The 24,410-nt window shown below is 34.7% G+C and overlaps 1 protein-coding gene across 4 annotated transcripts in view; it reads left to right on the top strand.

Moving 5' to 3' along the window:
* The first annotated feature begins 8,890 nt into the window (after positions 1-8,890).
* LOC106137864 (homeobox protein homothorax) overlaps positions 8,891-24,410 on the top strand; it is a 293,141-nt gene continuing 277,621 nt past the window's right edge. For all 4 annotated transcript variants that reach the window (XM_060949363.1, XM_060949361.1, XM_060949362.1 and 1 more), the window contains exon 1: positions 8,891-9,182. In XM_060949363.1, the coding sequence (XP_060805346.1) occupies positions 9,168-9,182 (15 nt within the window). In that variant the 5' untranslated portion in view covers positions 8,891-9,167. The remainder of the gene's footprint in view (positions 9,183-24,410) is intronic.

Raw genomic sequence — 24,410 nt, 5'->3', positions numbered from 1 at the left:
AGAATAGGACCACCGTATTATTATCCCATGGATATTGTAAAAGGCGACTAAGGGATAGGCTTATAAACTTGGGATTCTTCTTTAAGGCGACAGGCCAACAACCTGTCACTATTTGAATCTTAATTCTATCATTAAGCCAAACAGCTGAACGTGGCTTATCTGTCTTTTAAGACTGTTGGCTCTGTCTACCCCGCAAGGGATGATTATATGTATGTGTGTATGTTGACACAGTAATTCAGGATGGCCACGTTCAGCTATTTGGCTTATTGATAAAATTGATATGATATATTGAATGATTGATATGTCCAAACCGTACCTTTGACAAAATGACGAACAAACAAACTGTATGTTTGTTTGTGTGTTTTAAAGGTGAAAAACATAATTTTTTGTCAGTTAAACAGGATATATTCATCTTGTGGCAACATCACTAATGTCGCACACCAACTGTCATTCATCGCGTCGAAATTGACGCGCTCAGCAGCGGAGAATCTAAATCGCGCAAGCAAAGATTTCACGGATTGGAGCATAAATACAAATTCGGACTCAATATAGTCTGTCGCGCGGTTCCCCAGGCATAACACCTAGCCTGGCGGAAGATCTTCCCTTTGGTAGCGGCAGAACAGTCAGAGAAGAATGTGAAAGGCCACGTTCAGCGGCATCGGCTGTCGTGGATTCTCGCAATATGACCTGCCCATGCCCGCATTTTGTTTTCTATGACTAAGGAATATTAATATTTTTTTTAAATTCAGTACTGTGTTGTTCCCGGCATCAACAGAAAAATAAGGACCATTTCATCTCTTTATCATGGACGTCTTATGAACTTGAGATTTTTCTTTTAGGCGATGGGCCAGCAACCTGTCACCATTTGAATCTCAATTCTATCATTAAGCCAAACAGCTGAACGTGGCTTATCAGTCTTTCAAGACTGTTGGCTCTGTCCATCCCACAAGGGATATAAACGTATTAATATGTACTTAAGTAATTTATAAAAATCAAAGTAAATTAAAATCATGGTACCTAAATAACAATTCTATTATTAAGCCAAATAGCTGAACGTGGCCATTCAGTCTTTCAATACTGTTGGCTCTGTCTACCTCGCTAGGGATAAAAACGCGTGATATGTATGTATGTACCTAAATAATTAGTAAAAAGCGTCTCTCCTTCCCTTCCCAGCCGGCCGAAGCCACATGTCAAGACATATGGCTAACAGCGGCAGATTTTTTTTTTGTAATTTCTAACACCGTCTCACCGACTTTCGTTCCGACGGAATCCGAGGCATTAGTAAACGTCTCTTTGTTTTTACTCGGCTTCAGTTTGGGAATGAAGAAATAATAGTACCGTTTTATGAATGTAACTTTTTCTAAGGTTCAGTTAATTCTCAAAATAATACGTAAGTCGATCAAGGGAAATGTTAATAAACTTGTGAAGTTTGTCGGTTGCATTAACTTCTTCTCTATTATTAGATATAATAAACATTCAGTGCAGTGTACATCTTATTATGCAAGGATTGATAAAACATTCAGTGACATTATGTAGATAGATTATAAATTCTTTTCTAGTATCAGCACACAATAACTTGGGATTCTTCTTTTAGGCGACGGGCAACATTATTTGAATCTCAGTTCCATTAAGCCATACGGGCAAAAGCTGAACGTGGCCTATCAGTCTTTACAAGACTGTTGGCTCTGTCTACCCCGCAAGGGATTTAGACGTGATTATATGTATGTATGTATACGGGTAAACGTGGCCTCACAGTCTTTACAAGACTGTTGGCTCTGTCTACCCCGCAAGGGATATAAACGTGATTATATGTATGTATGTATGTATACGGGTAAATGTGGCCTCACAGTCTTTACAAGACTGTTGGCTCTGTCTACCCCACAAGGGATATAGACGTGATTATATGTATGTATGTATACGGGTAAACGTGGCCTTTCCAAGGCTGTTTGCTTAGTTCTCTCGCTAGTAAAATTTATTAAATATTACTAATTATAAAAGAACAAGAGAATGGAAAAATACCTTTTCGCCCGTGGGGTCTATCAGCTCATTAGCTTTTTAATTTTCTTTTTAAGAGACTCATGGAGGAGGTAAATCATTACACAGAAGTATATATCGTGACCTAAAGGGCTGAAAACTTCTTAAGTCAAAGATTAAGCATTGCTATTCAACGTGGCAATGCTACCAGCCTTCTGGGCACGTTGACGCGGGCAAACGATTTACATAAGGGACTACACAATTTATATAATTAAAAACTTGTGTTTTTTCTGTTATCTCTTTTTTTAATCTATACTTATAAACCTGAAATATTTGTTTGTTTGAACGCGCTAATCTCAAGAACTATTGGTTCCAATTAAAAAAAAATTGTGTTAAATAGATCATTTATCGTGGAAGGCTTTAGGCTATATAACATCACGCTGCAACTATTAGGAGCGAAGAAATAATAGATTACATACATACATACATACATATGATCACGTCTATATCCCTAGCGGGGTAGACAGAGCCACCAGTCTTGAAAAGACTGATAGGCCACGCTCAGCTGTTTGGCTCAGTGATAGAATTGAGATTCAAATAGTGACAGGTTGCTAGCCCATCGCTAAGTTTATAAGCCTATCCCTTAGTCGCCTTTTACGACAGCCGTGAGAAGAGATGGAGTGGTCCTATTCTTTTTTGTAATGGTGCCGGGAACCACACAGCACAACTATAATAGATTATGTGAAAAAAACGGGATGAAGTCGCGGGCACAGCTAGTTATAATATATAAGGAACCTATCCCAAATTTCGTTTCCCTCACTGTTAGAGCATCAGTTAGCACTCAAACTAATATAACTAACAAAAGAGTCATTGGTAGTACTTACATTTCTACGATAGGATTTGAAGCTCATCACCGTGCTATTTTAGTCGGACATCTTAACCGCTCGACCACCGACGGTCGCATGGTAAGTTAATGGTGTGAATCGTAAATTATTCTGATAGCCACAAAAAGGCTACTGCGGGGTGGTCACAGGTTACCGATGAAATTTGAACTTTAACAGCTTAACTTAGAGTTGTTTATGCATCTGAACTGAACATAATTTACATATATATATATGTTATCACGTCTAAACCCTTGTGGTGTAGGTAGAGAGAGTCTTGAAAAGACTAAAAGGGCCACGTTCAGTTTTTTCTATTGGTGCTGGGAACCACACGGCCTATTTATTATATGTTTTTTTTTCCCTTACGCGGTAGATACATACATACATGGGATGTGGACATGATTATCATGTCCACATCCCCTGCGGAGTAGACAGAGCCAACAGTCCTAAAAATACTGATAGAAGAGATGAAGACAAATCAGGATTTTCCACAAAAAAAATAAAAAAAAATAAATACAAAACACCCTGAAACTTTATGAACGGTTCCAACATATGAAATGTCCAGTATTAAAAAAAACATAGGTAAGTTATTATTAAAATATTTTTTACTACCCAAAGACACAACAAAGTCTGTAAGTACACAACTAACTTTAACTTGTCACTAGAAGGATTAAATTTGTTATATATATATTTTTTATATGAAATAACATGTTAAACAAGTCTATTAAAATCAAATAAACAGCATTTCAATATTAATATATCGTCAAAATGAGATTATACATTACAAGTAGTTCCGCTACTCGACAAAAGATGGCGCTAGTAGTAGCAACGATGAACGAAATTCCAAGTATATTTCTTCAATCGATTTTTTCTTTAGAAATATTCAAGTCACATCTTTATGTCTGATGGAATAGATTGAAACTCTGTTTATTATTGACAAAATAAATACAGTCAATGGGTAGATAAATAACAAATTAAATTAACTAAAAATTAATTAATAACCTATTAAAAAATATTTAAATCACCAAATCTCTCATTTTACTGTTTCCTCAAATTATTAAAGGTACTTATTAAATAAGGATCCTGACATGCAATTATAACTATCAGAATTGTACACAGTAATCGTAGTAACTGGAAAAATGTAGACTCTACCTACCTATCATTTCACGAAAAGACATGCTTTTATTTATCCAGACACCACGATTGTTTGAAGAAAGAATAGGTATTTTTATTATGCTGTTTCCAACATACCTAAATTCATTCAATTAATACAGGTAGGTAGATATGTAAGTAGTTTTTACGTCATAAGAATGATAGCTTGTGAATCATTATTGCGAGTAATTTATTCAAGTGCATGGAATATTGATAGGTGCAACAAACATTTACAACGTCAAAATTGTCGAAGTTAAAGACGATTTATAGCCTTGTTGACGATTTTAAAGAAAATTTTTAGTTTTCTTTTTAGTAATAATTTTTTTTCTTATTTTATTCATATATTTTTTCATGTAGATAACAGTTACAATTTGTCGTGTGGTGCTCGGCACCAATAGAAAGAATAGGACCACTCCATCTCTTTCCCGTATTCGTATAAGGCGACTAAAGGATAGGCTTTTAAACTTGGGATTCTTCTTTTAGGCGATGGGGTAGCAACCTGTCACTATTTGAATCTCAATTATATCATTAAGTCAAACAGCTGAACATAGCCTATCAAAGTCTTCAAGACTTATTTTAATTTTAGGGACCGTTTGATTTTGGATAGACGTGACATAAGTATCTATGTATGTATGTATGTTGTTCAAATGCATATACTTTTAAAATGTCAGCTATTTAATTTCCTAGTTAAACTAGATTATTATGCCCAGCAAAATAAAAATTATTTGGTTGGCAACCAAATACTTACTTATTAGGCTTTGTTGCCGTCGGAATTCTTAGGAAAAGGTAAGTATATATTACTCTTGATAGCCTAGTGTTTATCATACATACATACCATCACGCCTCTTTCCCATTGGGGTAGGCAGAGACTAAAGAATTCCACTTGCTACGATTCTTACAGACCTCTCCCGCTTCCTCCACACTAGATACTCCTAACATACATAAAATCACGCCTCTTTCCCGGAGGGGTAGGCAGAGACTACCTCTTTCCACTTGCCACGATCTCTGCATACTTCCTTCGCTTCATCCGCATTCATAACTCTCTTCATACTCCTAACATCTCCCTGTTTCAAGACATTCGAAATTTGGTCCTTGAAAGTTCGACGATTTTTATCAGTTTTAGTATATTTATTTATTAAAGCAATGCATAAGAGTACAAGTAAGTAAGTAAGTTAATGCTTTATTGTTCACTACAGGAGTACATTACAAATAAAAACAGTACAGTAAAAAGGTAGGCTTATTAAGAGGTGTCACTTGCTTAGGTTATTATTTTTTTATTATTTAAGTTACATATATCTCTCCCAAAACGCAAGTTTAGAATTAACGGCGGAATAAATAAGTAAAATATAAAAAGTCATAAAAAAGGCCAATTAGGTTTGTAAATATATTATAGTAAATTTATTTGAAAGGTCCATTATGATTGTAAATAGATTAAAGTTCATTTGTAAAAATATTGATGGTGAGAATGAATGTGAGAGTCCTAATTCCACCTGGCATTTGTCACGGCTACATCTTCATGTTTCTGAAGAAATTTGTTGCTACAATTTTCAGAATTCTGTAAGTCAGGTTTATTATACATGAAGCGACTCCAGTCGGATCTCGGCGACCTTTATAGAGATACCTAGGTAACCTATAATGGAGGTTTACCAGGTAAAAAAATTGACAAAAAAATCAAACAAAACTAAATAATCATACATACCTACATATGGTAACGTTTATATCCCTTGTGGGGTAGACGGAGCCATAGTCTTTTCAAGACTGATAGGCCACGTTCAGCTATATGGCTTAATGATAGAATTGAGATTGAAATAGCGACAGGTTGCTAGCACATCGCCTTAAAAAAGAATACTAAGTTAAGTAAGCCTATCTCTTAGTCGCCTTTTCCGACATCCATGGGAAATAGAAGGTGTGGTCCTATTATTTTTTGTATTGGTGCCGGGAACCACACGGAAAAAAATATAAACTTAAAAATTTTATTAAACCACCGCCCGAGTTCCAATAACTTTTACCAGTACTTGTAGGTGTTAAAGGTGTATGTACACGGGCAACTTTATTGTGGGGGGCGGCTCCTACCGGTGTGGAAACGCCCTAAGGCTGCTGACATGCAAGCCATTACCTATGCAATTAGCAACGAAGGAAAAACTGCGGTGAATCACCGCCTTATGCCTGTATAGTTCCATGTGATAAAAAACGTTAGTACCTATAGGTAAGTGTAAAAAGAATTATTACCTTTGTAAATATAAATATTAAAAATTAAATTTAATTAGTAATTCGTTATAACGAGAATTCGTATTTTATTTCTTTCGTTATTTAAGTTTCCCTTTTATTATTTACTTTTAAAAAGTTAAGTTTCAAATTATTCATCTTATGTAAAACGTAACAAAAGTAACGAATAATTTGAAACAAATTAAAATAAAAAGTAAATTTAAATTAAGAAATAAATAAAAATATCTTGTAAATTAGAATTTCTAATAAAATTTAATTTTTAATATGTATTTCAAATTATTCATATGAAAAACGTAGGGTAGGTACCTACCTACCTAACTAATGTAACGAATAATTTGAAACAAATTATAATAAAAGGGAAACTTAATAATATCCTTATCCATTCTTAATATGTTGGTTTTTATAATATAATACTCAAATAATCGATTCAGGAATTGTAAAAAAAAAAGAAATCACATACATACATATGAAAAAAGATACTTAAATAATTGTTCATCGCTACATACAACTGATCGTGTGGTTCCCGGCGCTAAAGACGAACCACTCCTTCTCTTCCTTTTCTTCCATGGATGTCGTTAAAGGTAATTAAGGCATAAGCTAGGAAACTTGGGATTCTTTTAGGCGATGGTCTTACAACTATATCTCAAAACCATCGCTGAGCCAAACAACGCTGAACAAGGCCTTTCAGTCTTTGCGAAACTGTTGGCTCTGTCTAACCCGCAAAGGATAAAGGGATGATTATATGTATGTGTGCTAATATTAAAAAAATATAGATCTCTTTATAGATGTTATGTATCTTTTCAATGTTTTTTGCATACTTACCTTAGTACATGATGCATAAATAAATACCTACTTACTTAAGGGTTTTTTATTTAATTAATCTTCATTGCACCTATCTATAGCCGTGTGGTTCCTGGCACCAGTAGAAAAAGCACTCCATCTCTTTCCCATGTCGTAAAAGGCGACTAAGGGATAGGCTATAAAACTAAGGATTCCTCTTTTAGGCGATGGGCTAGCAACCTGTCTCTACTTATATGCATCTCAGTTCTATCATTAAGCCTTCTTATCTTAGTCTGTTTCCTACTGTTGGCCCTGTCTTCCCCGCAAGGGGATGTGATTATCTGTAAGTGTGTATGTTGTATGTCTTCAAAAATTTGATTAATTTATTTATTATACCCTAATTTCTGGTGTTCAACTTGTCTGACAGCCTTTATTTGAAAAAATACAGTAAACCATGTATTAACTGCTTCTATTTAGTAATTATATCTTCTTTCTCCTGACTTTAGTCCCGGTTGCATCCTAAACACATTGGAGAGGAGCCCGGGGTATGCCTTTGACCACGGATCCTGGATTGGGTGGGTCAGGTTTTGAAAATGAAGTGACTCCATTCCGACCTCCGCAACCTTTACTGCCAACCTAACCCGCCACGGCAACGCTAGTAGGTAGGTATATCATTAACAGTGTAACTCTGTGGAGATTTGACGAACTTTGATGAAGGATATGCCCCACCTGGGATCTTCATCGGAGGAGAAAGACAAGAGAGTCTGCAGAAAATCTGTGAGAAGAAAAGCTGTGCCTTAAATGTAAGTATTGTAGGTACATACTTTATGTTTTTACGTTATTCGACTAAGTAAATCTATCTAATTAATTAAACTAAAAATTGTTTATTTAGGTAGGTAAGTAAAGTATGAAGATTTTGTGTTTGTAGACTATAAGTAGGTACCTACCTACTCTTAATTATGAATGATTATAGATAATGTAGGTATACCTATACGTCAATTAGATTTTAAAATAGTAGGTATTTCGTTAAGTCCATCTCTTGAATACAAAATATAAAAGAAAATGTTGTGTGTTTATTAATTTAATGTAGGTATTGTTCAATGACGACCACATTTTAAATTAAGAAACCTACCTATATTTATACCAGAAGAAACAAAAAACCATATAAGTGTTTGACCATATAGGACTTTGATGATGCCCTTTGTAAGGCTAAAAGATGAGAGTTTTTGTGTTAAATAATTTTAACGTAAATTTCGGTAATAAACCTATGTTTATCTCCCTGTAGGGCAAAAAAGCTGCCTATTATATTTGAAAAAAGAGCTAGACCCTTTTTCTGCATTCGAAATTCGTTGCTTGTAGAGATTGGATCTAAATTATGAATGGTTGCGGGTCACTCTCGCACTCACAAACTTTTCACATCAAACACTTTTATCTCGAGCCACGGTGGAAGAGCACGGCGCATGCGCGACGCTCGATCCACCGAACACTTGTTTTATTACCTTAATTGTGTTTACGGCTATCTCAGTCAGCACGGACTGGTTATCCTAGATAAAATAATTTGAAAAAGAAAACGAAAGCAAACATCCAGAGCCATATCGTTGACGCACGCCATCTCTCCACAAGGCGTTCCGTGCGATCGGAACCCAGTAATTTTGATTAGGGTACCAGAAAATCCAAACAGAGGAAAACTCTCATTTTGTAATTGCGGCAAAAACTGTTGGAAAAAACACGCACGACCGTGTGAGGCGAGGCGCGCGCGCGGAGTGCGGCTGGCGGCGGGCGGCGACTCCCGCCGCGGCGGCCGCGCGCGGTCCGCGGCCGCTGATTGGCGGGGCGCGCGCTGGGCGGCCCGGCACGCCCCGGCGGCGCCTCCGCGCGCTCGGCCCGCGCCAGTGTCCGCCAGACTGCCGAGCGCGTCGGGCCTCCCGCTTCCCCGCGCCTCGCTCGGCTCGTCGCGTTCCGTTTTCGAACAACAAAACCTTAGAACAACCGCCGCGAGTGCATTATGACACTAGTGAGCTAGCGGACCGCTGTGACGGTGTCGGTCGATGTGTATGTGTTCACGTGCTTGTGTGTTGTGTTAGGTTGGGCCCGTGACGAAAAACGTTCGTGGTGGCCAGCGGAGCCCTGCACCCGGGCTCGGGCCGAGCTTTCATGGCTCAGCCTAGGGTATGTACAGTCTGACACACAATACACCAACACACATGCAGATAGCCGCGCTCAAAACCGAAATGTAGATGATAATGTCAAATTTATTGATAGTAATAGGATTACGCGCGATGATAGAGCCGAAAAAACAGTGATAATGATTGATTATGCAAGGAGTGAAGCGATAATCTTGATTAAATACCCGAAACTGATGTCAATATACGTGAAAATAATAAACAAGTATATGTTGATAACGATGCAGATAATAACAGTTTAACTATGAAGTATATAGGAGTGAACTAAATCAAAATTGAGACGTGTTAAGTAACAGGTAGAACATGTGAAGTGTCACATTAGGCATGTCGAACGCCGGGAGTTGCTTTAACAAGTCAAACGCGGTTTGAATACGTAATGAGATCGGAGAATACGCCGAATCACCACCAAACCATAGGCTAGTGTTAATGAAAATAATACAAATTCGAAATTAGAGCACATAACAGTAATGTTGCCATATGACAAAATTTAAAAAAGTAAAAATAAATATAGTTTTCTACCAATAAGAGAGACATTAGATGTTGTATTAGATAAATTTGGAGAACAGATGCGTTTACCAGATCCCATTGTCTCGGACAGACATGGTAATGGGTGTAGGAATATATTACATTGGATTGGTGCATATATGAATGCTCATCCATATATTGAACACCTGACGGAACTATGCGAGAGCAGCGCTAAATGGGATAATGTGAAATACATCGGGCGCCTTTTGTAGGGAACTGCTCTCTTACGCTCAGAGCAACAAGCAGCTTTGAACGCACGGTTGGGCACAAAAGATATCTAAGAAACCAACAATAAGATTCAATTGACAATGACAGCAAAAAAAAAAAACGTCTTTTTGTCCCCACAAAGATGGCCTAACGGCACAAAACTTTCTAAAGGTTTAGGGCAATTGTTTTGTTAGTGTAATAGTTATATGGATGATGTTTAATTTCTTGGTATGTTCTTACTGTTATCAATGGTTGACATTTTTAGATGAGTTATAAAAATACGTTTTATTTTAAAAGCGAAATATGGTAACTTTTGAATTTTATAATATAAAATCTGATTATATAAAACAAAAACATATTAAAACAAGATAATATTATGCATCGCGGTGATAATAATACTTACCTAAACTCATTAAGATATGATATAAACTAAATAACATGTAATTAGGAATTTAAAAAGAATATTAACACTTCAGTAATAAATCAATCAATTACCTATCTCTTCAATGACAATTAGGCAATTTTGTGAAAATAAGAAGTCATAGAAATGAAAAGTAATAATTTTTTCTTTTTTTTTTAATGTTGAACATAACGATATGAAAAATTTGAACAGCCGTCGGAACTAAGATTCGTGTCAGCGGTGGATTAAAAAACTTAAACAATGAAATAGTGATTAAATCCTAACACAAATATGTAAATTGCAAAAAAAAAAATATAAATAAACTGGTAGAATTCGCAGTCACAACAAGCACTTTGTTTTCTATTAACAAAATTTATAGACTGAGGAGTATAAGTGGGTAGGCGGAGTCGCTATTTTAATGGCTTTTTATAATAAAAAAAAAAAACTTTGAATGTCGTAATAGTTATGTGTTGATATTGAATAACTTTATGTTTCTGTTAAATACGAATGAAAAATTTTGGATGAAAGAATACATAAGTAACAGGCTATGGGGTCTATGCTTTTTTAAGTAGTGTAAATATAAATTTAATTTTTTTTTAAATATTTGTAGGTACTCATTGCAGTTTTTCTTATTAATTATGATAAAAAGCTTTAATCTCTTACCCGATTAAACGTTATAGTAGTGTGATAGTTTTTATCTAGAGTTATAAAAAATAATGTTATTAAAGTTGATTTTATAAATATACTTAGATTTTTTTTTACAAAAGGTTTATTTAATAGAAAATATACAGAGAAAACTAAGAAGTGTCAGAGTAGTAGGTAAAGAATGATAAATAAGTGCATCGGTTAATAAACTAGCCTACTATAAAAATTTTATAAATATAAGCAATAAAAATATTTAAATAATATAATATACCTAATGTAATACCTAAAGCTAATAATACTAAAATTGTTATTTTACATAATTAAATTATATGTAAATTAAATACCATTGGTTGCACATAAATTATAACAAAACAATTCAGCTTTAACTTCTGCTAAGGAGATGTGATGTAGGTATAAAGGCGGCCTTATCGCATTATTAAGTACAAAATGGGTGAAGAAATAAAACACTATTTTAATTATTAATTTTATCATTACTACGACATACCTTTGTTTTATTTTAAATTTGATTATTTCTTTAGTTTAGCCAATAATTCCGCCGGTAGTATCAAAGATGTAGGCTGATGCAGATTCAGTAATGGCTGCGGTTCAATGTATAATTAAAATTAACAATATAAAACAAATTGAAAGGTCAAAGTGTTATGGATAATATTAAATTACGTTTGTTCGCAATAAAATATTTTTTTTAATTTGAGAAGATAAATAAAAAATTACTGCTTAAATATATAATATCAGTATCCAAATTAATTTAATAAAAAATGTTAATCGTAGCGCGCTAAAATTGTGCAACTTTGTAGACTAAAGCTTAAGGAAAAATAAGCGACGGGCTTAATACTAAGCCTGCAATTGTCCGTAATTCGGTTAGGTTGGTACTTACCTACGTTAATTCTGACAAAATTATATTTGCACAAGACTTGTCCGAGCATTGTATGAGGGGCTATCGTAAATTTTACGATATGGACGATAACGATATCAATTTGTCTGCTAATGGCAAGTCGTAATCTGTGATAATGTTGGGTTTCGGTGGCACACGAAATGAGGATGATAACATGCACCGTTGTTGTTGTGAAAACTGCGATTTCTTGTCGTGACGCTAAAATATAGTACGAAAAAACGTACAGATTGAGCTCGATCCAAAGTAAGTTCGTAGACTTGTTATGGAAATGGAACAAATTCAATGAAATTTGTTTGTAATTTTTTTTTTTATTCAACTTTGTTATACAATATCTAAACAACTTTAGGATTACAAAGTAAAACTACTTATAAAAAAGATGCTTACAAACTCAAAATAAATACATATAAATGTAAAGGAAAACTCATGACCTAAAATCAATTGTTTGATCCTGTTATGCACTGGTAGGGATTTGAATCCGGGAACTTATGTCTCAAAAGAGTTAAACACAATACCAATCTCTAATTTTTAATTCAATCAAATCAAATAAACAAATAGTGGACTAAATAATATCCTCCTTCAGTTTGAAGCTTGTTATTTTTGTAATTATGTTATTTATGAACTACATTAAATTTGAACTAAGTAGGTAGTAACAATAAAGAAAAATATTAGGAAAAAAGCAATAATATCTATAGGCTCATTAATTTAAAAAAGAATTAAAAGTGGAAGTGAAACGAATACCTATTTTAAATAAAACTATTAATTAAATCCCGGCCAGGGCATGATGAGAAACGAACTTTCTCTGATTGGCCTGGGTCTTGGATGTTTATTTAGGTATATAAAGTATTTATTATTAAATAACGTATCGTTGAGTTAGTATCTCGTAACGCAAGTCTCGAACTTACTTCAAGGTTAACCCAATCTGTGTAATTTGTCCCGTATATATTTATTATTATTATTACCTTCTTATAAAATTTATGTAAAAAAAATATTATAAACTCTAAGTCAACAGTGACAAAAACAGGCAGCCATTACTGTGACTTTTTTTTTTCTAAGACCGCGCCAATCTGCGGGCGCCTCGGCCAAGGCATTAAACTTATTATTGCCTTTTACACTACACACTAAAGATAATACCAGTATTGTATAGACCATTCCGTTCACATTTTGCGATAAAACAAGTCGATTTTATGTTGAAAGTGTTGAAATACGCCTCGCCATTAGCAAAAAATAGTAATAAAAATATTTTTTTTAATTTTTATAACGCAAGAACGGACCACGTTTAAATGAGAACTTGTTGGAAATTTTGAGTTATGTATTTATATAGATAGAAAATAACTCAATCATATCTATACTTGGTACCTATATTAAATAATATCATATCAATTAGGTATAAAAATACGTTTATGAGAAACGTGTATATAAAACAAACTTATTAACAATTTAATTTAATTATACTTTTATAACTGGGATGGTTTATTACGGCGCCAAGACTTTGAAATAATATTTTAAATATCTATTAAAAAATAAAATACATAAATCCAATTCTACGGGCAAGTTATGTTCTCTTTTATCTTTACATCGACAAAAATACTTATAAGCACTCCATTTCTTTAAGTAGAGCATAACTGAACAACTAACATTTAAAATTTTATATAATAATCATGCGTTTTGTTTCTTATATCTTCCTTCGAAAGTTAAATTACTTTATAATTTAATAAATAGGGAAACAAATTCGTTATTTCCCTATTTGTTTACAAATAAGTCGAATATATATTAGTCGTCATAGATTAAAAAGGGCTGTAAAAACACTTTTTAAAATAAATATGCAAATAATCACCACTTAAAACGGTCATTGCCACTCTGTGACCAGATAAATTAGTGATGTGTTATATAATAGTGTATGGAATGATATATTATTATAATAAAACAGCCAGTGAGACCGGTTGACCACATTATCCACTTTTTAATGCGATATGGCGATTAGAACTGGCCATTTTTCAACACAGATAATTTTTTAAGAAACCTTCTCCAGTACGTCACTTGTTCTTTACTCTGTGGGCGTAGATTTGAATTTGGAACGTATTTGTTTTTGTATCTGCGCCTCTAATGGCCCCACGGGGAAATTAACAGAAAATAGAAAGATTACGGCGCGGTTTCTCTCGGAAGATGGATGCGACGAATCAGTTTGTTGTAAAAATAAAAATCACCGCCTTGTCCCTTATCGGTTTTATAAAATTTATTGAATACACGAAGATATGGGATATTACTGTCGTAAGTCTGGTCAATATTATTTATAAAGTACCTTTCTAAATAAATCGATGCTAAATTAAATGTAGTCTTCATATAATGTAATTTATTCTTTTAATATTGTTATGCATAAGTTATACAACTACTTAATTTGTTAAAAGTAGTAATGAATGATAATTTTATCGAGATAATTAAAAAGATATAAATTTATATCATTGCATTTTTTGTTTCTTTGTTTCTGACAAATTAAATCTAAAGCTATTGAACCAATTTTGGTAAATTAATTACAAACATTATATTATTAACGAACATAAACAGTTTTGGTTAATATTAATGTAATACTCATAGAATTGTAGAGTCATATAAAAATAATTACACATACATAAAATAACGAAATCAATTGAAAATCAGTTTGATAGCGACGCGCTTTTTAAACGCACCCACTAATTTGTTATTTAAATTTATGTTCCATTCCGATTTTAAATTTGAGTTCGCATTGGCGGAGGTTGACTCTGTTCTTGTGGGATTACAAAAATAAAATAGAATTAAAAAATCTTTTGCTTGTTTTGTATTTATTTCAAAGTATTCAGTACTATATTTTATATCCTCAAAATGTAATAGGTACGTGCCTGGGCAGTTTTAAATTTCGTCTGTAGGTATTTCTAAAATAAAGATGTTAGTCTGAATTTTGACTTAAGTGTAAGTCATACCAACCTATATTTTTTGATATAGTATTTCGTGGTACAATTTTCTTATGGTTTTTTTTTTCGATACTGGCAACCCTGTCTAGATGCGACGCTCTTCTCGGCATGCCGACGACCCGCGGGCAGGTACCCGCTTCTCATTGTTTTATTCGAATCGCGTTCCTTTTTCAATTTGAATATCGCTGTTCATTTTCGAATTGGCTCTTTGTAGACGCGCCTTAATTGCGCACTTTAGATTCAACGTTAATTCGCGCGGTCGCTAATTTGAGGGTTTATTGTGTTACATCCTCTTTAAATGCGCTCCCACCGAATTCTTGATAGGATGTACTACGCGTAATTTCTATTAGCCTATTACCTTGAAATCAAATCAAATAAATTTAAGTATTTGATAAGAAATTAATTATAATGTATTATGACCAAATTATTGTAAACTATGAGTACTTGAACTACACCGAATAAATATTTAATGTCTAAGCAATATGTGAGTAGTATTCAGAGATCAACGAATTCGACTCCCGAAATGATATAATTCCGCTAATACGCCGCCGTCGGGAACCAGATACAAACAATATTAATTGAAGCAAGATGATTCAGCTATATGTAGTCGGTAACAGGCGAAGGGTTGAAACTTGGAATAACGTTCTAACGTTGGATACTGACCGCATAACCGTTGCACGCACCAATCTATAGGGGAAAACGTTTCCCAACAACTGTTTGCGCGCATAGGAATATAGAAAGTTCCATTTTTAAATGTTTCCTTTTTTCCGGGGTTCTTTTTCGATTTTCAAATATAGCGCTCTCGGTTTCTTTTTTAGGGAGTACGATAACGAGGTTTGAAATTGGAATCACGACGGTCCGTTACCGGCTATTTAGGCGGGCTTTCGGCGTTGACACTTTTTAGAATTATGGCGTTCGCAAGATGAATAGTTCGCCGTTACGGATAGTTAATACCTATCTTATCTGTTTCATCAACGTTACTTTAGCGCCACTAGTGATGACATTAGATGTTGCTCAAAAAATCAGTAAATAAAGTATGGTAAGACTTTTTTATGTTTAACGAAAATGTCTTAAACAGTTTTGAAATCAGGGATATATTATAAAGCCTAAGTCAACTGTTGGGTTGCATGTAAGTAGCTCTATAAAGTTCCTATAGGTTATTTCTGTTTGAAACGGTATGTTGTTTTCGTTGTCGACTCCCGGCAGGGGCGATGACCAAATTATTGCCAAGAACGATTGTGTCCCGACGGTAGCAGTGCCCGTGATCCCAGAATCATAAACATTGATAAAAATCTTATGATTAAATTAGCTAAATACGAAACTTAAATAAATGATAATCAATAGGACTAATTTAATTTCATAATTTAAGTATTCGAATAGAAATTAAATCGTCTTAAAGGTAATCGTTTTTATTCAATTATTTTTTAAGTTATTAAAGTTCCATTAAAAATATACTCTTTGTTAATTTTCCTACATTATCCTGATAAACTTACAAGTACTTTTAATATCGTGAATATTAAAACCAAGACAAATGCGTAATTGTTAAAATAACAGCTAAGCGAAGTTATCAAAGTAAACAAGAAGAATAGGTATAAAGATACCCAGAACAATACCAAAGGCGTGGTGATGAACAAACTGTGCGAGAGAGACGACGATAGTCTGCCTCCTTCGGAAAATGTGCAAAACTCAAGAAATAGTCATGTATGAGATATAACTATCATATCTTTAGTAAAATATGGCGCCCAGTGCTGCGATTGTCCGCTTATAAATAACCTGTAAATCTTGCTCGAGTTCTAGAATGTATTATCCAGCACTACTTACATGGTTTATAGTCGGTTTAGGTAAATTGAATATTATTTATGCATCATTGTAAATTTTTGACACTTCACCTTTTTTTTCTGTCAATAATAAATAAGTAATTTATACAGAAAACTGTTTTGCCTCTTACGTACCTACTCGTATAATTGTAATAATTTTAAAGTACCTAATATGACTTGATAAATCAAATAAACTCAATAAATTTTAGTGATTTTAGGAGAATAATCGAACAAGTATTTATCATTCAGAATACTAAAATGGAGTACGTTTTCTAATTGGAATATTTAAAAATACTTGTTTCAATTTAATCTCAATTTAATTTAACTTATATAGACGACATTGAACATAAAAAACTAAACTTCTAAATGCCAGACATTTCAAAGCACAAAGAAGTGTAAATTCCTAAGGTTCAGAAATGCGTCACTCGGATTGTAAGTTTAAATAGTCAATCACGAGTGCGGTGTGGCTAATCTCGCATTCACAGCCACAATAGAGGTAACGAACGCACAGACGGACAAACGCTAATAAGACGCACGTAGGCGGTTCTATGTCAACGTTATTTATGATGGTACATTTTTTCACACTTTTTTCTGGCAACACTGGCCATAGTACACGCGCGCAATTCGCTTTTTAAATTTAAGAAGACGGAAAACTACTTATTTGCTGCGATTAACGATTTTCAATTTAGGTTTATTATAACTTAAGCATTATTTATTTACTGTTATTTCATTACTCTTTGTTTGTTTTATTTTAATGCTTTAAGCGTAATTACAGACAAATTTAAGTGTGTAGGTTGTAGTTAAACGTAAAATACTTCAAATGCATAAATATCCAATTACTTTAGCTTCAAAATAACGGCGAAGCGATGTTAAATTATTCAATTACATACTTATCTACTTAGTTTTTAATTCAATAAATGAGCAAGATTGTTCGTACGTGATTTTTGGTGTTCACGAACTGTGAAAAAGGTAACAGTTATTATATGAAAATTGGCTATATATTATTCACTGCACGACACATTTATGAGAGGAAGCTATATAAAAATAAAATTGTAGATTTATAAAGTAGAATAACGCGTAGAATCACTATTTCGGATGCCATTAAGGTGTGATCCAGTTTACTGACTGAAAAACAAAAGTGTTGCAATAAAATAAAACTAATTTTTAAAAATTGAATACCTACAAAGTCATTATTTGTAGGAAGAACACTAATACGCGTTAATCTTAAATTTTATTAGTTACATGGAAATCCTTTAAGTAGTCCGGTTATTTTGATCCTTACAAAAGGAAAAAGTCTCGCGGCATCGGCTCGGCAAGTAAATTGTTATCTTAACGAGCGCATATTTACGTGAAATCTGAGAGTATGGAACTGTCCCTCGGAGTGCCCCGATAAGAGGGCAGCACTATCGCCTGGTTCATGTGCCAGCTATTGACCTCACTGTTTACAATACAGCTCGATACAATTCCATATTACGCTGAAATTACGATATCGGTCCGACTTGTAATTTGTAAACCTAATCTTAGGCCGCGGGGTTAATGGTCACTTTAAAATTAATTTTAATATGTTGTTATTAATAACAAATTTCGATTACGCAAAAGATAACAACGAAATCAGCTGATCGCTTGTAACACTGCACTTATATGTTTGTTATGATAAAGAGTTCAAATTAAAAATGGATTGGGATGTAAAACTTTCATCCGCGGCCTTAAAACAAGTGTTAACGTTTCCCCCCGATACTTTTCAGACGATAAATCTGCTCGCGAATCGACCGAATCCGTACGCTGAACATCGCTCACGCGTTCTATTTTTAAAACGCACGAAGAAAAACACTCTAGCTTACAGAATGGATATTGAAATGTGCGCTTCAGAGCTACATTGACTATTGCAGCTGGCCGGTTCAACCTTCGAAATTCAAATTTAGATCGGGCCCTACGAGGTTTAAATTCAAATATAGAACAGTGAAGAGTTGCCAGTAATTAAGGTGGTAGTGGGTGCGTTGGGATCGCTGGATCGGTTTATTGACACGTGTTGGTGTTGCCGCGGCTTGGTGTCGCGCGGGTCCCCATGCGGATGAGCAAATGGAATAATGGACGTCTGGGCCCGCATCCGGCGCGGGAGTCGGATACAACTCTTGCAACGCTCTGGATACAATTTTTCAATTAAATCGACCAGACAGAAGATCCCTAATAGGTGTCGTTAAGAAGTCGTGTGCCCGATTTTCGAACTGTCCCCGTAACGAGGCCGTTTTATTAGTATTTATGGTCGTGAAACAAACGTATGGAGCATTCTTTATACTCTTACGCTCAGAGTATCATGAATGAAACGGAATTTATGACTAGCGCACGCCATAACGTTATACAGCTGATAAATTTAAGCGGTCACTGTCACTGTATTGGACGTCTGTTCATCTGGCACGTCTCAATTCAGCCGAGTTATAGGTGTAATATATAAAGAGTTTTCTAAGTTTTACGGTCGTATTACTCGCGGGTCGAACGCCGCAGTAAAATTCGATACGAGCCTCGCGGATGGACTAACGATGCTTGATTTACCACTATCAATTTAAAAAAACACATACACACCTGAATGATCGCTACTTACTTCGCATTGGTGCTCAATTTTAATATGCCAAAATAAAGCTTCGTAATTGTAGAATGATGCGATAATTTTTTATTCCCCATACAATAATGTAATGAGAATTCCCAAACCGGTCCGTGTTATTATTATTAGGTATTGTGAACTATTCAAATACATTATTCACTGTTACGAATCGCTTCTGGTAACCCCCCAGACATGTGAATGCGTTGCCAGATGACAGAGAGCAGAGATAGAGTTATGTGGGGAAGCGCAAGCGTGAGCAGGACAGGGCGAACTAAGGGTGGCGTTCATCATGTCCCACCCCGCGTCGCGCACAAGTGACGGCTCTGTCTTCCCCAGCCGTCTGCGTTCGAAAACCTCGTCCCATTTTAGCTTTTCCTTTATGTACTTATATAAACCACTGTTTTGAATTCCGACTCCAAGAATCGCCTCACTCGGAATTTGTTACCACAAATATTTAATTTTTTTACTTCTCGGAATCGACCTACGCTAATCTTGAAACCGCAAGTCGTAAAAAACGATGACCCACGGGCGTATTTCAAACAGAATTTATATAACCAAGGCGATTAATATTGGCGAGGCTTAATTAACGCAACGGGGCTCAGAACTCATCAGCGTTTGACGGAGAATTATGTAGGGAACCCACGACAATGCGCGGCCATCCGGCGAAATCATATTTTGAAGCGATGAAACAAATGCACGAGCACCATACGGCTCGCAAAAACCGGCCTTCACAACTTATTACTCGCCGAAGATTCCCATCGACAAAAAACCACAAGAATGTCATTTAAAAAAATTAAAACGTAAGATGCTTATTTTTTCGTTATGGCAACACAAATGGACTAAAGGTTATCTCGGAAAAAAGGCGGGACAGACCGATTCCATTTTTAAAACGTATCATTTAATTTTGGAACCGGCTTTCAAAACGTCAAAAGGTGGTCATTACATATCTTGTGAGTAGTAAAGATGCGCTTATAGATTAAATTACACTATTTTTGAGTTATGTTTCTAAAATTTCATACTTAAAGTTATAACACTTTAGCGATTATCACAATGCGACTGTTTTTGCAACAATTAGCGGGGTATGCTTTCGATCAACTGCGTCCATACATTATTTTGAACAAGTAGAGGTGTCGATATGATCATTATAGAATTTTAATTACCCTTATCCCCTCATACGTGTAGGAATGTTTGCCGGCACTGACCTAAAAATTTATGGGAAAATATTTTTTATTCCACTTGTGTTCGACAGATGACATAGAATACTTTGCATCGCAGGAATAAGGTTTAAAGTGTTTGGTTATGGGCTGGCAAGTGTGGTTTGCGCCGGGCCACATGTAATGTGACAAACGCCTACAACGCATGACGTAAGCACGGCGCGGATCTGTGTCATGGTGGCGTTCGGCCACTCCATTTTGATTGATAGTGAAGTTTCCAAAACACAGCAACATTCTTTTTTTTTATTTCAGCCAGTTTCAAATACGGCCTCATGCAAAGCGTGCTTGGGAACTGGCTGGCGACACAGAATTTCCTTTTTTTTTTACCGGATTATAAATACGTTCCGTTATATGCTGGCGCATGTCCGTAGGCATGTCGAAGTGACAGTGTAACGGAATTGTGTAGGTTTTTATTAATACACGATCGTGTTTATTTTTTATTTCTTTTTTTAAAAATAAACAGTTAAGAATAAGATTTTAAGGAGTCAGTTTTAGAGCAATTTCATCATTGCTGTATTTTTTTTTAAAAAGCCATTTTAATATTTAAAGGATAATAAAATATACGTTTCTGTTTATTACATCTGTTTATTCACTGATCATAGTGTCCATGGTCACTTGGTCATGTCTGATATGAAATCGGCATTTATATAAAATATGATCTCAGCTTGATTGCAATTCCATTTATAAATTCTACCAAATTCTTATATTTACTATTTATCAAATTCAAATAAATACAATTCATATGAATTGTACCATAAAAACCACAGTTAAATGAAATACCTAAATGTCTGAATAACTATTATAATTTGTAATATAGGATCTATTGTTTTAAAATCTGCGTTCTACTAATTTATTTGTACAACAATACTATTGTTCAAACTACCAATACATAGGTACTTACTTAGGCGCCATTTCTGCCTCTTATTAAATTTATAGACAGGCAACTTTCATCTGTTCCACATTGTAATAAGAGTTTTAATTGCGTGAAATAAATTAGTATTTGTTTTCCAATACAGGCACATGATTAAATCCTTAGATTTTGTTTTCGTTGGGATTGGTTGACTATAAATATAAATATATACGGGACAAATTACACTGATTGAGTTAGCCTCGAAGTAAGTTCGAAACTTGTGTTACGAGATATACTCAACGATACTATATTTTATAATAAATACTTATGTATATAGATAAACATCCAAGACCCAGGACAATCAGAAAAAGTTCTTTTCTCATCATGCCTTGACCGGGAGTCGAACCCGGGACCTCCGGTGTCACAGACAAGCGTACTACCGCTGAGCCACAGAGGCCGTCATATATGAATTGATTACATATTGCACACACATACATACATACATACATATGGTCACGTCTATATCCCTTGCGGGGTAGACCGAGCCAACAGTCTTGAAAAGACTGAATGGCCACGTTCAGCTATATTATTCACTTTTAGCTTGTGATAGTTGTCATCCAATCCAGGATCCATGGTCGAAGGCATGAGGAGGAGATGGGGTAAGGATCGTGGCAAGTGGAAAGATATAGGCTTACAAACTTGGGATTCTTTTTTAAGCGATGGGCTAGCAACCTGTTACTATTTGAATCTCAATTCTATCATTAAGCTAAATAGCTAATCATGGCCTTGGTCTTTCAAGGCTACTGGCTGTGTCTACCCCGCAAAGTTTATAGACGTGATAATATGTTAGTTTGTAGAATTTAAAAACGTTTTGTAGTACTTTTTCCTTTAACAATTGAGTAAGTAAGTAAATAAGAAAACATTTCCTGACCACAATCATACTAATACTTACGTGTTCGATACTAGATTTCATTTCAAGCTATAAACCGACAGAATTGTACTTAATTCGCAAATCAGAATCGATTAGTTAATGACAATTAAGTGTACAACACAAACAGGAACGTAGTGGGTTCATAATAGCTCGTAAAATGGCAACAAATCAATATCGACATTAATGTACCATGTAAGGTCCATGCCCATGCTTATGACGTTTTTTTTTTTTTTTTTTTTTAATTTATTACGATTCTAGTAGCGTAATAACTAGCTGTTGCCCGCGAATTTGATCGCCTGTCGTTATAAATCTGTATACTCATTCAATCTGGCGAAGCAGAAAGAAAATTTAACAGATATTTTGACTGACAAAATGACGTGTCTTCAAGAATAGATAGAGTCGATAGTCTTGAAAATACTAATTGACCACGTTCAGCTGTTTGGCTTAATGGTAGAATTGAGATTCAAATAGCGATAGGTTGATAGCCCATCGCCTAAAAGAGGAATCCCAAGTTTTAAAGCCTTATCCCTTAGTCCCCTTTTACGACATCCATGGGAAAGAGATGGAGTAGTCTTATTCTTTTTTCTTTTTAAGAAAAAAGTCAATAAACATTGGAAAACCCCACCAGCGTCACACATATATGTTACATAAAGCAATTAACATGGGCGATGTCGCGATAAATTGATAAATATTATCATCAGATTTTATCGTAATCTAAGAAAGGTATTAATAATCTGCAGTTTTGTTTTGTTGATAATGACAGTGCCAATTTATATACAAAACCACATACGGTACACTATAATGTGGATGAAGCGTAGAAAGTATGCAGAGATCGTGGCAAGTGGAAAGAGGTAGTCTCTGCCTACCCCTCCGGGAAAGAGGCGTGATTTTATGTATGTATGTATGGTACACTATAAATAAAACCAACATTCTGAAGTATAACATATAATCACACATATAATCACGTCTATATCTCTTGCGAGGTATACAGAGCCAACAGATTTGAAAATACCTGGCCACGTTCCGCTGTATGGCTTAATGATGGAATTGAGATTCAAATAATGACAGATTGCAAGCCTTAAAAGAAGAATCCCAAGTTTATAAGCTTATCCCTAAGTCGCCTTTTGCGACATCCATGGGAAAGATATAGAGTGGCTCTGTTTTAAAGTTACGTTTTAAATCAATAGTTTGTAACATAATATCACTTTTTCCCTTAGTAGAGGACTAAGGGAAAAAGTAAAATTACATGTAATACTGTCTATAATTAACGTAATTCCTAGATAGGTGACCTGGGGACTTAATTAGTGTTTTATAATTAAAAAGTTGTAGTTCATAATTAAAATGTACCTAACATTAGTTATACCTTAGGGGCATGCAAATATGTAGGTAATGCAAAATTGTACATACATACATACATATAATCACGTCTATATCCCTTGCGGGGTAGACAGAGCCAACAGTCTTGTAAAGACTGATAGGCCACGTTCAGCTATTTGGCTACAAAATTGTATAAATAGAAAATTTTTTTGGTGCCGGTCACCACACGGCACCACGACAATAGGACCACTACATCACTTCCCCATGGCTGTCGTAAAACGCGACTGAGGGATAGGCTTATGAAAGTGGGAAAATTCTTTTAGGCGATGGGCTAGCAACTTGTCACTATTTTAATAGCCATCATCAAGCCAAACAGCTATCTACCCCGCAAAGGATATATACGTGAATATATTTATGTATAGTATGTAGAAAAACAAAACGAAGAAGTAAGGGCAATATAAAATTAAATATTGGCAACACTGTACTGCAGAAATATAAAAATCCCGGATACGCGTATAACCTAACATAATGAGAAAGAATAGGAAAAAGTTTACGCGGAAAAAAGGGGGTTTTTTTTCAAACAAAGATAATAAACATTGCATCCAATTATCTCACGGGCAACACCTGTGTCAAAGAAACACTGAATCGGATTTAATGAAGTCATAGCTGTATAGAGCTCTTTTCTTTGCTAGTAAGGTTAGAAAAATAAAAAGTTCTTATTATATCCCAGTAAATATTATAAAAATTAAAGTGTGTTTTGGTGATTTGTACTAAAATCAAAAAATAAAAAATATTAACGAATAAATTACGTACAACAAACAATTCGTCTTTTGCTCAGTCTCAAAGTTTTT

The sequence above is a fragment of the Amyelois transitella genome, chromosome 18, assembly GCF_032362555.1.
Source record: "Amyelois transitella isolate CPQ chromosome 18, ilAmyTran1.1, whole genome shotgun sequence".
NCBI classification, from domain to species: Eukaryota; Metazoa; Arthropoda; class Insecta; order Lepidoptera; family Pyralidae; genus Amyelois; species Amyelois transitella.
Note: the sequence above shows the minus strand (reverse complement) of the source record. Positions and strands in the feature narration are given on the sequence as shown.